At 54.2% G+C, this 14748-nt stretch overlaps 1 protein-coding gene and 1 long non-coding RNA gene across 8 annotated transcripts in view; one reads left to right on the top strand and one right to left on the bottom strand.

Moving 5' to 3' along the window:
• Positions 1-847, bottom strand: part of LOC144286674 (uncharacterized) — a 14135-nt gene extending 13288 nt beyond the window's left edge. The window contains exon 1 of the long non-coding RNA XR_013354626.1: positions 644-847. This is a non-coding gene — a long non-coding RNA (uncharacterized LOC144286674). The remainder of the gene's footprint in view (positions 1-643) is intronic.
• The window catches only part of ETV4 (ETS variant transcription factor 4), a 15357-nt gene extending 609 nt beyond the window's left edge, over positions 1-14748 (top strand). For 2 of the 7 annotated variants that reach the window (XM_077853410.1, XM_077853411.1), the window contains exons 2-13: positions 58-168; positions 348-441; positions 670-717; positions 7914-7967; positions 9280-9406; positions 9862-10023; positions 10256-10524; positions 12535-12609; positions 12771-12839; positions 13013-13185; positions 13460-13561; positions 13869-14748. In XM_077853410.1, coding sequence (XP_077709536.1) covers positions 109-168; positions 348-441; positions 670-717; positions 7914-7967; positions 9280-9406; positions 9862-10023; positions 10256-10524; positions 12535-12609; positions 12771-12839; positions 13013-13185; positions 13460-13561; positions 13869-14093 — 1458 coding nt within the window. In that variant the 5' untranslated portion in view covers positions 58-108 and the 3' untranslated portion in view covers positions 14094-14748. Of the gene's footprint in view, positions 1-57; positions 169-347; positions 442-669; positions 718-2641; positions 2718-7913; positions 7968-9279; positions 9407-9861; positions 10024-10255; positions 10525-10621; positions 12384-12534; positions 12610-12770; positions 12840-13012; positions 13186-13459; positions 13562-13868 lie in introns of those variants that run through there. The other 5 variants (XM_077853413.1, XM_077853414.1, XM_077853412.1 and 2 more) reach the window with 4 other exon arrangements.

Genomic DNA, 14748 nt, shown 5'->3' with positions numbered 1-14748 from the left:
CGCCCCCACCCCGCTGCCTTCCCTGGACGGTGTGCGAACGCAGCCCCCCCTCCCCAGGTCTCTGCCCCCGCGCGGGGCCCGGGCGGTGCGGCCGGAGGGAGCGGCCGGATGGAGCGGAGGATGAAAGGCGGATACTTGGACCAGCAAGTGCCCTACACCTTCTGCAGCGTGAGCTCCGCGCCGGCCTCCACGCCCGCCCCCGCCCTGCACCCCGCCCCCCCAGCCCTGCCCTGCGGCCCCAACGGGGCCCAGCGCTGCCCGGCCTCTGTCACCCCGGGACCCCAGCCCCGCCCCCCAGGCCGGGGGGCCTCAGGGTGACCCGGGGGCATTCTTCCCCTTCCCCGCAGAAATCGCCCGGAAATGGGAGCTTGCGCGAAGCGCTGATGGTCCCGCAGGGGAAGCTCATGGACCCGGGCTCCCTGCCGCCCCCCGACTCCGAAGGTAAAGAGCCGGAGAGAAAACCGTGACCCTCCTCACTTCACACGCCCCGAGGGCCGATCCTGGAGCCACCGCCCTGTTCCCCAAAAGACTCCCCTCCAAGGGACTCTTGATTATTCTTGGGCCCCTACCCTCAAGGAGTGTGTGTGGGAGGGTCACCCGGCTCTCTAGGGCTCCCTCCCTCTCACCATCTCCTTCATCTCACCTCCAATTCCATTATTCACTCCTCAGATCTCTTCCAGGATCTCAGTCACTTCCAGGAGACGTGGCTTGCTGAAGGTGAGTAGTTTTGTGACCTTTTCTATTATTGGGGTGGGGGATGCTCTCTACCCCTGATGTTCCAACCTAACCCACTTCTCTGTCTCTGCCCAAAGGAGCTCTCCAAGGACCCCCCCCCAGCCCCCTTACTCCCCTCTTTCCCCAGCGCCCAATGTGGACACTTATATTGATATTTATTTTCTCTGCCCTGAGCCAGGCTTGTGTAACTAGGCCTGGGGATGAATCAGACCATTGTGTGGGGTATTTGCTTATTTGAATGGAACTTGGCCCCAGGCCCGTTTTCCTGGTTGAAATTTTCATTTGCAAAGTTTGTTTGGCTGCAGCCGCCAGGCCGAGGTGTGTGTTGGTGTGTTGGGGTGGGGAGGGGGGCGGATAAGGGACAGGAGGATGAGGAGAAAGAGCAATTAATTTGTAACCTATCTTCAGGAGCTGCCAAAACATTGATTTTCACCCCCTTGGTTTCTCTTCTTCTCAACCCCCAGGGCTAAACAATTTACTGTCTGAGCCAAAAGCACAACAAAAGTTTAAATAATTCTTTTTTGCAGCGCTTTGGCAGAGAGGGCCCTGGGCTCACCCCTCGCCCCCACCCCCACCCCCACATATCCTTGATTGTAATTCTGATGGCAAGTGATCCTCCCTCCTTCTCTCCCAAATACCTCTGCCCCAGGCAAATTCCCCCTACTTTGGCTTAGGGTATTTGCTGGGGGGTTAGCCATGAGCTGGCTGAGGTGGAGTCTGGAGTGGGGCCTCCTCTGGATAGGGAGCTGTGTTCTGAGGGTCTTCTGGTTGGATCCCTTGGTGCGTTTTGGTGGGGCCTCAGGGTGTCGCTGGTGGGGTGGCAGGTAGAAGGCTTATGTTTAGACAGTCTGCGAGGGAAGGGTTAATACCCCCATCTTAGGATCCCTTTATTTAAACACTATGAAAACCTAGAAACCACTATACTAGGAACCCCCTTCTAAGGGCTTTTTTTTAGGATTTCCGTAAAGGATATCCCTCCACCTGGGTATCATTGGTCATTTTTTAAAGCTCAAACCCAGCTCCTCTGGAACCATCTTTAAAATTTAAAAGCAGGAGGTAGAAGGCAAAGACCCCTGACTAGATCCTTAGAGTAAGACCATCTGTCTTGACTACCGTGGTAACCCCAAAATATGTATATAAGCAGAATGACTATTTAGCATAGAGCAAAAGCTCAAGACATGTTGTGAAATTCGTGACCAAATGGCTGGCTATATGGGTACCGGAGGGATCTGGGGATCCGGGGGGTATTGCACACACCTTCCCCGACTCTGCAAGCCCTGGGCGTCCAGCTCTGAGTTAGGTACAGAGTATATACCCAGTCTGCCCATCCTCCTCCCGAGGTTCCGGACCGGGCTGGAGCTGAAGAACGCAGAGGTGTCGATTTCCACGGTCTCTCAAAGACTTCCTTTCCCAATGCCTGATTTCTCTCCGGCTTGCCAGGCTTCTTGTCTGTCAGCGGAGGGTCCCTGTGCTTCCCACAGTGGGCAGCTCCCAGGGCTGTGATGTAGGGGTGGGCTGAGGTTGGCATGTTGGCAGCAGCTGGTCCATTTTTGCCTGGGTCTGGAATGGGAAGGGGGTGAAAAACGTTCTCTCCACCTTGGAAGCCCCACCCCTTGGCGGTGGGGGTCTGGAGATTGTACGTGTGTCTATCCGCATGTGTCAGTGTGAGGGGTGTGAGGGCAAGTGTGTGTGTGTGTGTGTGTGTGTGTGTGTGTTTCATGCTGCTGCCCTGGGAGTCCCTGTACATTTAAATCCAGTGGGTGGGGAGGTGGGGGTGGGGATCTCCTTGGTTCCCTCTCCTTCCTTCTGAGGGAGCAGCTCAGGTTCCCAGCTGGCGATGGATGGCCAGGCCTGAGAGGGGGATGCTGAGGCCACTCGCTCCTTCTCACTCTCTCTGCGGAGACAGATGCAGCTGCCGGGGCCCTGTCCCCCTGCACCATCCCAGCACCACCCCAGCCTCCTCTCCTGCCTCTTCCCACCAGGTCAGTGATCCCCACGGCCCAGAGGGAGCTTTGGGGTGGTGGGGAGGGGACTAGTTCTTTTGGAAACTTGCCAGTGGTGGGGTGCATCAGGAGGAATGGGGGCCGGAACCCAACCTCCCCACCGCAGGTTTGATTTTTATCTTTTTAAAAGCCCCAGTTTGGAGAGAAGCAGTGGATTCTTGTAGTGTGGGTGGGGCTGTGAAGAATTTGGGAAGTGCCAGTTTGGATCCACAAGGATGGGGTTGTAGGTTCAGTCTGGTGCCTAGACTTATTTAGGGGTGAGTGTCGGTGGGGCTTTGTAGACAGCTTAGACATCTTTGGGTTTGAGGTTTTTCTAGATAGTTGGGGGGGGTATAAATAAGGCTAAGAGGGTGTGTCTGTTTCGGGTGCCTGGGATCTGTTGAGTTGCTACAGAAAGGATCAGTCTGCTGTAGGGAGACCGGGGCTCAGGCTGGCTGAGCTCAAGCTGTGTCTGGTTAGAGTCAAAAATGTGCTGCTTCTTCTGGCTTGTTGGGAGCCCTTGGGAACCCTCAGGGACAATGACTTTGATCTATTTGGTAGTAAGGAACATTGAGTCTGGGCCATGTACGTCCTTTGTATGAGGCTGGGGTCTATAACGTAGAGTCTGGATTCACAAAAGCTCTGTGGGTAGGTTGCAGGGGTCCTTATGCCCGCCCTCCGATATTGTGTGGAAATTGTTAGGGGTGCACCATACACAAAGGAATGTGTTTTTTTTTGAGGAAGAGAAGATCCATAGGTTTTATGAGATTCTTAAAGGAGTGGGTCTGTGTTCCCCCTTTCAGAAGGTTTACTCCTCCCAAATCTTCCTCCAAGGTCTCCAGTCCCTTTGCCCTTTGGTCTCCCCCACTCCCACCCCCATCACATCTACAAGTCCAAAGAGAGAGCTGGTGTGTGAAGGGTGTTCACGGAGGATATGTTTTACCCGTGTGCTGCCATAGAGTAAAAAGCAAGTAGGGTGTGTGTGGATCCGTGTGTATGCACGCTGGTGCCTCAGCATGTCTGTGGGACGAGATGGGGTTAATCCCCTCCCCCAGTTTTTCCTAGCTACAATGCCTCCTTCTACATCTTTCTGTCTCCTCCCCTTCCAGAAGGCTCTTGGGGACAAATGTCCCTCCATAGATAGAGAACTGGTTCCTTCCAGTACAGAGGCTGCCAGGGTGGGGGCAGGGTAAGGGTGAGAGACAAGGCCAGTGGTGACACAATGGAGCAGAAGCTCTGGAGAATGCCTCCCCCGCCGCTTCCAGTGGACTCCTAAAGAGGCCCCTTCACCGTGTGATTGGACCCCAGGAAGGGGAGAAGGTGATGAGGCATATATGGTGTAGATAGATGGCCAGCCTAGGGTGGGCTGAGCTGCTTGGCTGTTTTAACCTCTCATTTTTTTTTGAAGCTCAGCTTGGGAGGCTCCCTAAAATGCTCTCTCTGAGCATTATGCTGGCGTGGCCCTTTCCCCATCTCCTAAATCATCTGCCATGTCCCCAGGCAGATAAGCTCCACCTCAGTGCCAGGATGGAGTCGGGGGCAGACCCTGGCACACTAGCTTGGCAGCCAGAACTTAGCCAAGTCAACAAATAAATAGAGTGGCATATTCTCAAGACCGAACATGGTAATTAGAAATTCTCCTGCTCTCCAGGAACTTGGGGCTTGGTGTTACTGTTCCCATCTCTATTCTTGTTGGCAGTCTCTGAGTGAGGCCCTATCCTGTCCCTTTGGTTTGAGAAGCCAGTGTGTTCTGGGGAGGGGCCAAGCAGTGATTGGAGTTCACACCACAGCCCATTTTTGTCTTGGCTGATTTCTCCTGGCCCTGGGAAGAGGATGGACCCTCTTACAGGGTATGATCTGTGTGCTGGGGATAGCCTCCTCTGGGACTGCTGGGGTGTGGGGGTTCTGGTCAGACCTTCAGGCCTGAGGTGGGAAGAAAGGGAAGCTGACCCCTAGGGCTCTGTAGCATCATGTGAACTGGCCTATGACTGGCCTGTGACGCCAGCAGGAGATGCCCCCAGCCCATTACCTCAATGGAAACTGGCGGTTAATGAAGCCCCAAAGGGGGCCCAGAATGCGTCAGCCTCCCCCATGTTCTACACCTCCCCTGCCCTCGGGACCCTCCTTGCCTAGGTAGCAGCAATGGAAATGTTGCTCATCCTGCTCCCATCACCCCCATCCTGCTAACTTAGGGGGTATCGCCTGTGGCTGGGTCAGAGGGCACATCAGGGATGAGTTTGGCCTTTGTGCCCCTGAGCAGATTTTGCTCCTTTGCTTTATCCAGTGTCTCCCAAACCTGCCTCTTCTTAAGAGCCACACGGGGTGCTTGTTAAAAGTATAGATACCTGGGCCCCAACCCAGGCTTATGGAATAAGACTTCCAGGGGTGGGGACTGGGAACGTGTGTGTTCTATTTGAGTAAATTCTATGCCCAGTGGGGGGCCCGAATTCATGACCCCAAGATCAAGAGTCATATGTTCCACCTACTGTCTGAGCCAGCCAGATGCCCCAGGAATGTGTCTTTTTAACAACATCCTAGGGATTCTTGATTTGGGTCAGTTTGGGAATGGTTGCCTTTGTGCTTTGGTCGTGCTCCGAACAGAGCTGCCTGTGTGTATTTGCCAAGGGACTTCGTGTCCTACTCATTTTTCAATCACTTTAGAATAGTTTTCTGCTGACTTTTCGTGAGTTCTTTAGCTGCTGGTGGCTTCTGATTCTTAAACCCCTAAGTCCAATCCCTCTGTCAAGAAGTCAGCTACCTATGAATGTGTATTTAAAGCACTTGATACCTCTGTTATTCAAAGCAAGTTGATGAAGAATCCTGCCAAGCAATTGATCACAGCCTAAAGTATCTCTCATGAGATGTGGTTTCTCTGGAGGGAGTAACTGCTCTATGGTGACCCTGTGTGTGGGAGGGGGAAAGCCCCCAGGGAGAGGGAAGAGCTGATTGGTTAGGATCTCTTTCACTCTTTTCCCAAGTCCACCAGAGAGGACTCCCAGGAGGTAGACCCTACTTCCTTGTGCTAGGGAATCCAGACAGATAAAGCCCCTGCCCTCAGGGAGCTTAACTTTCATGTAAAGAAGGTAGACAGCAAACACATAAATGAAAACATATTAATAAGATGCTTAAATAAAAAAAATAAGATGCTTAAATAAATAAGATGCATCCAAGGGTGCCTGGGTGGCTCAGTCAGTTAAGCATCTGCCTTTGGCTCACGTTGGGATCCCAGAGTCCTGGGACTGAGCCCCACATAAGGCTCTCTGCTCAATGAGGACTCTGCTTCTCCCTCCGCCTCTCTACCTTCCTCATTCTCTCACTCTCACTCTCTCTCAAATAAATAAATAAAATGTTTTTTTAAAAGATGCATCCAGGGCAGCCTCCGTGGCGCAGTGGTTTAGCGCTGCCTGCAGCCTGAGGTGTGATCCTGGAGACCCAGGATCGAGTCCCACGTTGGGCTCCCTGCATGGAGCCTGCTCCTCCCTCTACCTGTGTCTCTGCCTCTCTCTCTCTCTCTCTGTGTGTGTGTCTCTATGAATAACTAAATAAAATCTTAAAAAAAAAATGCATCCAGGTAAAGTACACATACTAGGGCAAAAATAAACATGGGTTGAGATAGGAGCCAGGAGGGACCACTTTGGTGTGGGTGGTCAGAGAAGACATCTGTGGAAGTGACAAAGTGGCCAGAAAAACAGGCAGGCAAAAGTGTGGGGAAGAGGAAGCAAGAGCTCTGGAGAGGAAAGGCATGGAGAGGCAGGCCAGACCATGTGGGGTCTTAGAGACCAGCCAAGAGGAAGAATTTGGGGTTCGTGCTTTAAGCAAGGAGAGAAGGGAGTGGACCTCTCTTACAGAAAGACCACTCTGACAGCTGTGTGCAGCACCTGCTGTAGGAGGTGAGCCTGGAAGGAGAGAGTTCCAACAGAGGCTCTGGCTGAAATCGCAGGAAGAAACTTTGGAGACTCTGGGGAACCTGTCAAGGCTAGGGTGTGTGTGTGCAGAGCTAGGAGTGGAGGTGTTCCCCAGCCATCTCCTTGTGTCCTTCATACTTACCAGCCTTTCTCAACTCTGGTTGTTTTATCCATCAGTTTCCCCATTGTCCACTCCGAGATCAGTCTCCTTGGCTTCAAGCCACTCTCTTCCTGGACTATCCCGAAGTTCTTGCTGTCTACCCTTCCCATTCCTGCTTTGATCTATTCTTGAGAGAGGGGCAATAGTGGCCAAAGTTCCTGGAGTCAGGGGAGATACTTAGCTATATGCCCACCTGAAGGAGTTAGAGAGGGCAGGGTAGGAACTAGAAATAAGGGGCTCCTGGGTGACTCAGTTGGTTAAGCGTCTGCTTTGTCTCAGGTCGTGATCTCAGGGTCCTGGGATCCAGCCAGAGCCCTACATTGTGTTGGGCTCCCTGCTCAGTGGGGTGTCTGCTTCTCCCTCACCCTCTGCATGTGCCCCTCTTCATGAAAAACACTAGAAATAAAGCCTGAATGTCCAGGTTGGAGGCCACGGATGAACTGATAATCCAGCCTAACCCCCAAACCCAGCCCCGCCCCCTCTGGCGCCCTGGGAGTGTTTCTCAGACCTCCAAGTTTGGGAATCTCTCTTCCCCCCTCTCCCCTCTCTCCTAGCTACATGCTGAAGACATGAGGCAGGGTGACCTGTCCCTGTCCCCAGCCACATCCTCTCCTACTGTCATCCTATTCACCTCCCTTGAGCCACCCTCTTTTCTCCATTCCATCTTCTTTCCCGTGTTCTGGATTTCACCCAGGAAGTTGTATAAAACACGGATTCCTGGGCCCAGCCTGCATTCAAAATCTCCTCCCTATGTTATTCTAGGTCCATAGGATGTCTCTGTCATTCCTGCCAATCCCAGATGTGACTGCTGGGAGCTCTCAGAGGGAGCTTTGTGAATTCTGAGGGGCAGGGCTGCCTTCACTTCCGAAAACAGAGGGAGTAAAGACAAAGCATCTAGGAAAAGATGCTGGAATCTGCTCAGACAGGTTCTGGGAACTTGGAGTGTTCCCTCGAGGGTCTTCAGAGCCCTGAGATGGAGGGCGCTAGGACCTGGGTGGGGTTGCTATCGGTCCTTGGAAGACTAGTTTTCCCTTTGGGCTGGTGCTAATCTGCAGGGCTGTAATACCGGTGTCTCCCGGGGGCTGCTGTCCAGGGCTCCCACCCAGACTCACCTCTGAACTCTCTCCACAGCCCAGGTACCCGACAGTGATGAGCCTTTTGTTCCTGATTTCCATTCAGAAAACTGTGAGTGGAGGGCCCTGGGTAGAGGGAATGGGGAGTGGGGGAGGGCAGGAAATGAGTCATAAGGATAGAGAATCACAAAAGATCAACTTGTTCTCTCCCAAAGAAAAGGGGGAAGAACCGGGGCTCCCGGTTCTTGGGTTTGGACTCCCAAGGCCAAGCCAGTAACCGGGAGCTGGAGACCTTGGTTCAAATCAGAGCCTGCCTCGTCCTCTCTGTGTGGACACACCTGCGAGTGGACGCTTCTTCTCCCTGGCCCTCCATTTCCTGATTTATTTTATTTTATTTTATTTTATTTTATTTTATTTTATTAACTTAATTCATTTCCTGATTTCTGAAATGAGGGGTTTGGACCAGTTCAGCAAGGTCCAGTTCTATCCTTCTAAGTTACTTTCATGAAACTAAAGGGCAGGGGACAATTTTGCCTCCCAGGAGACACGTGACAATGTCTGTAGACCTTTTTGGTTGTCACACTGAGAGGATGCTACAGGCATTTAGTGGGTAGAGGCCAGAGATGCTATAAACCCCCTATAATGCTCAGGACAGTCACCCCCGCCAACAACAACAAAAATGATCTGGCCCAAAGGTCCTCAGTGCACTGTTGAGAAACTCTGCTTTAAATGTTAGATCCTCTGTTCTCAACTGTCTTCACCATTGAAATGAAATAGGGCACAAATAATGGAAAACAGCAGATAACTGAACAGTTAGTCGTTGGTGTTGGACTCAATGCAGTAAGAGGGAATCTCACACTCGCTGGGAACTAGCTCTGCTGCTCCTTCTGGTCTGGTGACTGGGGTTTGTGGACCCAGCAGGGGCCACAGGAAAGACCCATGTTCTTCACAGATAATTAGGAGCATGTGCTTAATGTTAGTCCGCTGACGTGCAAGTGGGCTAATATCCAACCTGAACCAGAAAAAGAAAGATTCTTTAGAGTACCCAAGAAGAAAACATGTCTGTCCCTTGGAACTTTCCAGGAAATTCCTGGAAATACAGGAAATTCAGGAAAACCACAGACCCTAGGCTGGAGGTGCTCACTCTCCTACAAAGGTGTTGGGGGGGAGGTGTTGGGGTTGTAGTAAATGTGGAATTTTAGACAGTTTCTTTGGTTAATATTGGACATTGACACTAGCCCGACATAAAACTAGACGTGTGTTAATAGCCAAACTGTCCTTAAAAGCGTCTGCACCTGAGTCTCTGAGAACTGAGACCCAGGGAATCACCCAGCTGGTCCTCAAAGAGCAGAAGGTGGCAGGGAGCTCTCCTTGCCTCTTCCGTGACCCCCTCTGGCCTTGCTCTGCCTCCTCCCACCCTGCAGTAGCTTTCCACAGCCCCACCACCAGGATCAAGAAGGAGCCCCAGAGCCCCCGCACAGACCCGGCCCTGTCCTGCAGCAGGAAGCTGCCACTCCCCTACCACCATGGCGAGCAGTGCCTTTATGCCAGGTGAGCCCCAGCCCGGCCCTGGGGGAGGGGAGGGTGGAGGAGGAAGGACGGGCAAAAGCAGCAGTTTGACGCAAGTTAGACAGCGAAAAGTGTTTCTGAGCCCCTGTAAGGTTGCCGCACAGCTCAGGTTTCCCTCTGAGTGGTTGGGAGGGAGACCACAGCAGTGGGTTCAAGGGGTGTGTGTTGAAGGCCTGGGTAGAGCCTCCCACTGGGAGGAAGCCACTGGCCTGCTGGCCACAGAGCACAGCCCAGTTGCCCTGGGCTGGGGAGAGGCATTCTCAGGATTACACGACCATTCTCCAGATTGACAAGAAAGGAGAAGTTCCCTTGGGGCCCTGTCACTCCTACTGTTCCCTTCCCTGCACGCTCTGTTCTTCCTTCTCTGAGGATAAAAGGTTCAAAGATGCTCGCCCAGCTTCTCTGCCCCCTCACCCCCGTCTCCCCCTCAACTCCAGTGCCTATGACCCCCCTAGACAAATCGCCATCAAGTCCCCTGCCCCCGGTGCCCCTGGACAGTCGCCCCTGCAGCCCTTCCCCCGGGCAGAACAACGGAGTTTCCTGAGATCCTCTGGCACCTCCCAGCCCCACCCTGGCCATGGGTACCTTGGGGAGCAGAGGTAAGGACATCCACAGAACCTGTGGGCCCAGGTCTTCCCCAATCCCTGAGTGTTCTCCAGCTGTCCCTGAAGAGACCTGGTGTGAGGGGAGGTAGGGAAGAAGGGACGTTGACACCCCCACACACACACATGCACACGCACACACCAGAGCCCACTCTGCAAGCCTGGGAGTGGTAGGCACAGGGATGGCTTAAGTTAATCTTCTCTTCTTTCTCTGTCCAACCACATCCAGCTCCGTCTTCCAGCAACCCTTGGATATTTGTCACTCGTTCACATCCTCCCAGGGAGGGGGCCGGGAACCCCTCACAGCTCCCTACCCACACCAGCTGTCGGAGCCCTGCCCACCCTACCCCCAGCAGAGCTTCAAGCAGGAGTACCTTGATCCCCTGTACGAACAGGCCAGCCAGCCAGGAGTGGGCCAGGGTGGAGCCAATGGGCACAGGTACCCAGGGGCGGGGGTGGTGATCAAACAGGAACAGACGGACTTCGCCTACGACTCAGGTAAGAAATGCTCCTGGAGAACGGGTTGGAGGATCTTTGGTGGGATTGCTGGGGAGGCTGGCATGTGTTCACATGAACCATTCCATTAAATCGAGAATGAGTACCTACAAGGTTTTTACGTTCCTACCCATTTACCAGTTCATACATCCAACCCACCCAACTACTCGGCTTTTTTTCATAGATTCAAAAGAATTGTCATCTTTCTTTTAAAAAAAATATTTATTTATTAGAGAGAGAGACAGAGCACTAGACAGAGCAAGCACAAGTAGGGGGCAGAGGGAGAGGGAGAAACAGGCTCCTCACTGAGCAGGGAGCCCAATGTGGGCTCCATCCCAGGACCCTGAGATCATGACCTGAGCCAAAGGCAGGCACTTAACCAACTGAGCCACCCAAGTGCCCCAGAATTGTCATTTTTCAGTTAGCAAACTCAGCAGATAAGGAGAGGGGGTGTCCTCAGGCAGCTTGTGATTTAATAGGAAAGTTGAAGTATCTCTTCCTTTTCTCTTTAGCAAGTGTTTGAGGTTAGTGTTACCTACTGAGACCCAAGTGCTGGCCTAAGAGCATGAGTCTTGTGGAGTTGGAGGACACAAAGATGAATAGGATATGTCATTGATCCCAGTCCCCACAGAAGCTTTAAAAAATATCAGATTTGAATGAAGAGAAACACAAACTTGAAACAAGCCAGGCTCCTGGTTTCCAACTGGAATGCACGGTTCCACATTCTGTTCCAGCCTCCAGGCTGATTTGGAACTGGGTTTGGAAGTAAGACTGCTTTTTAAATTCTAGTTCCACCTTCCTGTTGACAGGAGTGAGGTGTGCTCAGCCATATTCTAGAACAGCTATAATTCAAAGCCTGAAGTGCAGAGGGTAGAGGGACCCAGAAAACCTTGGCTTCAGTTACATTGTTACCATCCTGAAATTTGAGTTTATCTGCAGGCTTGTGTGAGAAAAAATACTTAGATAAGACTAGGCGCAGAGCTGGCTAGAGCTTCCGGATTTCCCATTCCTGATGTCCAGTCTTTTGGGGGCAGCAGCGGTGAACAACCACCCCCCCCCCCACCTCCAAGTGAGAACCACAAGGGTGCGCCTCTCCAACCCGGGGCCTAAACTGAGCCAAGCCTGGCAGCGAGGTGGAGGAAAGAGGAGGGAAACGCTCTTGCTGCTGACCTTCAAAGGCTGTAGACCGGAGGAGATCTGGTTACATGCCCTTGAACTCCCCCTCCCCCCTCGGCTTCCTCTCAATGGAGTCAGGAATTCCATTCACAAAATGGAGGCATGAATGAGCCCACCCTCCCGCCTCCTCCCGGAGGTGTCGGGTTTCACCATCTCATTCATAGGTGGGAGTGGAGGGGGTAGGGCGGGAAGGGGCTGGAACTGGAACGCGCCGCGTCGCCGACCCGGGCCCTCCAGGTGGAGAGCGGCTATTTTAGTCCCTTGGAACCGAATGAAAAGGGAGCAAAGGCGCCCTGGTGTCAGATCTGAAAACTCACGGCCCAGTGCCCACTGCCTCTTCCCCAAATACAGATACATTCTGGTGTGCTCTTCCTCCAGCCCCCAACCTCCGTTTTCTCCCTCCCTACACACATACACACACGCACACACGTGCGTGCACCCGCAGCTAGGAGGCTAGGAACCTGACCTGCCCACCGGAGGTTAGCCCATTCCAAGGGAGTCTTAGGCGTGGACACTGAACTCTTTCCCCGGAGGTTCATCCTTCCCCCAACCCCTCCCTAAACTCACAGGAAACAGCTGTTGCCTGGAATCCTGGGCCTTGTGCAACAGCTTTGCCCAGCCAGCTGCTGCGGCCCGTGCCCTCTGGCCCAACAAGCTGCGCGGTTCCAGCCTCGCGCTCCCTCTGGGTGAACTTGCCTTGGGATTTGGTGGTTGGCAGGCAGCTGGGGAAAGAACCGGAATGCGGGTGGCAGGAAGATGTTCTTAAGTGTGGGCAGGACTGCCACCCCCATAGCAGCCACCTGCAACCCCATCTTTTCTTCTTCCCTCCGGTCCCAGATGTCCCCGGGTGTGCGTCGATGTACCTTCACACAGAGGGTTTCTCTGGGCACTCTCCAGGGGACAGGACCGTGGGTAAGGCCACCCCCTCCTCTCTACCGAGCCCTCCAGGTTGGAGGGGGGAAGTCCTGCTGTCAGGGAGGGTCTTTCGGCCACAAGTCCCTTTGGACTCTGGGGGCTCATAGCAGTGAGCTTCCCCGCCCCAGGTCTGAGTGGCCCCCAACCTCCTCCTCAAGGTTATGGCTACGAGAAACCTCTGAGACCATTCCCAGATGATGTCTGCGTCGTCCCGGAGAAATTCGAAGGTCAGAGAAGGGACTATTCATCAGAGGATCGGGGTCGTAGCTATGCCCTCTGTGTGGTCATGTCCCTCCACCTGCCCCCAGCCCTGGGATCCCGTTACCCCTGGGGAGAGAAGGGCTTGCTTAGGGGACCAGAAGGCACAAACCTGACACGTCCTGTTTTCTGCATTCCCCAGGAGACATTAAGCAGGAAGGGGTTGGGGCGTTCAGAGAGGGACCACCCTACCAGCGCCGGGGGGCTTTGCAGCTGTGGCAGTTCCTGGTGGCCCTGCTGGATGACCCAACCAACGCCCACTTCATTGCCTGGACTGGCCGGGGGATGGAGTTCAAACTAATCGAGCCTGAGGAGGTAGGCCTCTCAGATGTCCGTACCTCTCTTCCCCGCATCTCCGGGGCCTGGAGACACTAGCACCTGGGGTCGTGGCAGATGCCTTCCCATCGGAGTTCTTTCCCAGGACCTGACTCCTGTCAGACCTGGGTCTCTGGGCCGCTGCTTACTGCAGGACCAGCTCACCATTTTGTTCCAAGTAACTCAGGTGCTCTTTCTGACCTGTCCTCCCCTGCCCCTATCTTTTTTCCTGCTAAGCTAGCACCACTGTCCCAAAACTCTGTCCTGTCTCCAGGTCGCCAGGCTCTGGGGCATCCAGAAGAACCGGCCGGCCATGAATTACGACAAGCTGAGCCGCTCACTCCGATACTACTATGAGAAAGGCATCATGCAGAAGGTGGGGGCTGCGGGCCCAGGGATGGGGGCCTCAGGGGGGCAGGGGAGCATTTCCCAGCAAGTCTGTGGGAGCAGGTAATGAACCTGTCAGAGGGAACAAGAAGTAGTGGACAAGATTTCCTGCTCCCAAAAAAGTGCCACACGGTAACCAGAAAGGCCTGAGCGTGGAGGCAGTCAGATGGGAGCACGAGAACTGCGCCCCCGCCCCCCCCCCCCGCATCTGCCCCACCCTGGCCCGGTGCTGTGTCCCCCATCCCATGCTGACCCGCAGGGCGAGCTAGGCCCACCCAGCCCCTCTCTCCCCACAGGTGGCCGGCGAGCGCTACGTGTACAAGTTTGTGTGTGAGCCCGAGGCCCTCTTCTCTCTGGCTTTCCCGGACAATCAGCGTCCAGCCCTGAAGGCTGAGTTTGACCGGCCAGTCAGTGAGGAGGACACAGTCCCTTTGTCCCATTTGGACGAGAGCCCTGCCTACCTCCCAGAGCTAGCTGGCCCCACCCAGCCCTTTGGCCCCAAGGGTGGCTACTCTTACTAGGCCTGGCCGCTGCTCCCCTGCCACCGGTGGGTGCTATCTTGTGTACATATAGATGCGTTTGGTGTTGGGGAAACCCTCACTCTGAAACCCACAGATGTCTTTGGAGCAGATCCCCACTGGCCCACCTGCCGCCCCTGCCCAGACTCTGAGCTGCTCACCAGAGTCGTTGGGAAGGAAAAATGGAGACGCTGCAAGTGCAAAGGTGGGGTCCAGGAGCTCCTCTGGGGGTGTCGCCTCCAGCCTCTTCCCAGGCCCTGCTTAGAAGCCCAAGCTGCACTCCTCTCCCCCAACACAGAGGACGAGAGTTCACTCTGTTCTGGGTGACAGAGAAGGAGCGTTCCACTTTATCATGGTGGAAAGGGGTGCACTAAGCTTCCCAGAGTCTCCATGGTGGGCAGACAGAAGCCTGCATCCTGCACTCCGCTCCAAGCTGTGGCCCTGGAGGGTCCTGCTTGTCCATTCTTGGTGCTCCGTGTTCTGAGAGGCAGGAGGAGGCTGGAGTCAGGGGTTAGGGGTAGGAGAGGGGCTGCAGGGTGGAGGCCAGGTGGGCTGGGTTCCTGCTTCTAGGGCCCTTTGCCTTTTCTCTGCCTAGGATTCCACCTCCACCTCCACCACATCTGCCAGACCCCAATAAAGGCCCCTGCTTCTCCTCTTA

The sequence above is a fragment of the Canis aureus genome, chromosome 16 (assembly GCF_053574225.1).
Source record: "Canis aureus isolate CA01 chromosome 16, VMU_Caureus_v.1.0, whole genome shotgun sequence".
In the NCBI taxonomy this organism is placed as follows: domain Eukaryota; kingdom Metazoa; phylum Chordata; class Mammalia; order Carnivora; family Canidae; genus Canis; species Canis aureus.
This window is presented reverse-complemented; position numbering and strand designations above follow the sequence as displayed.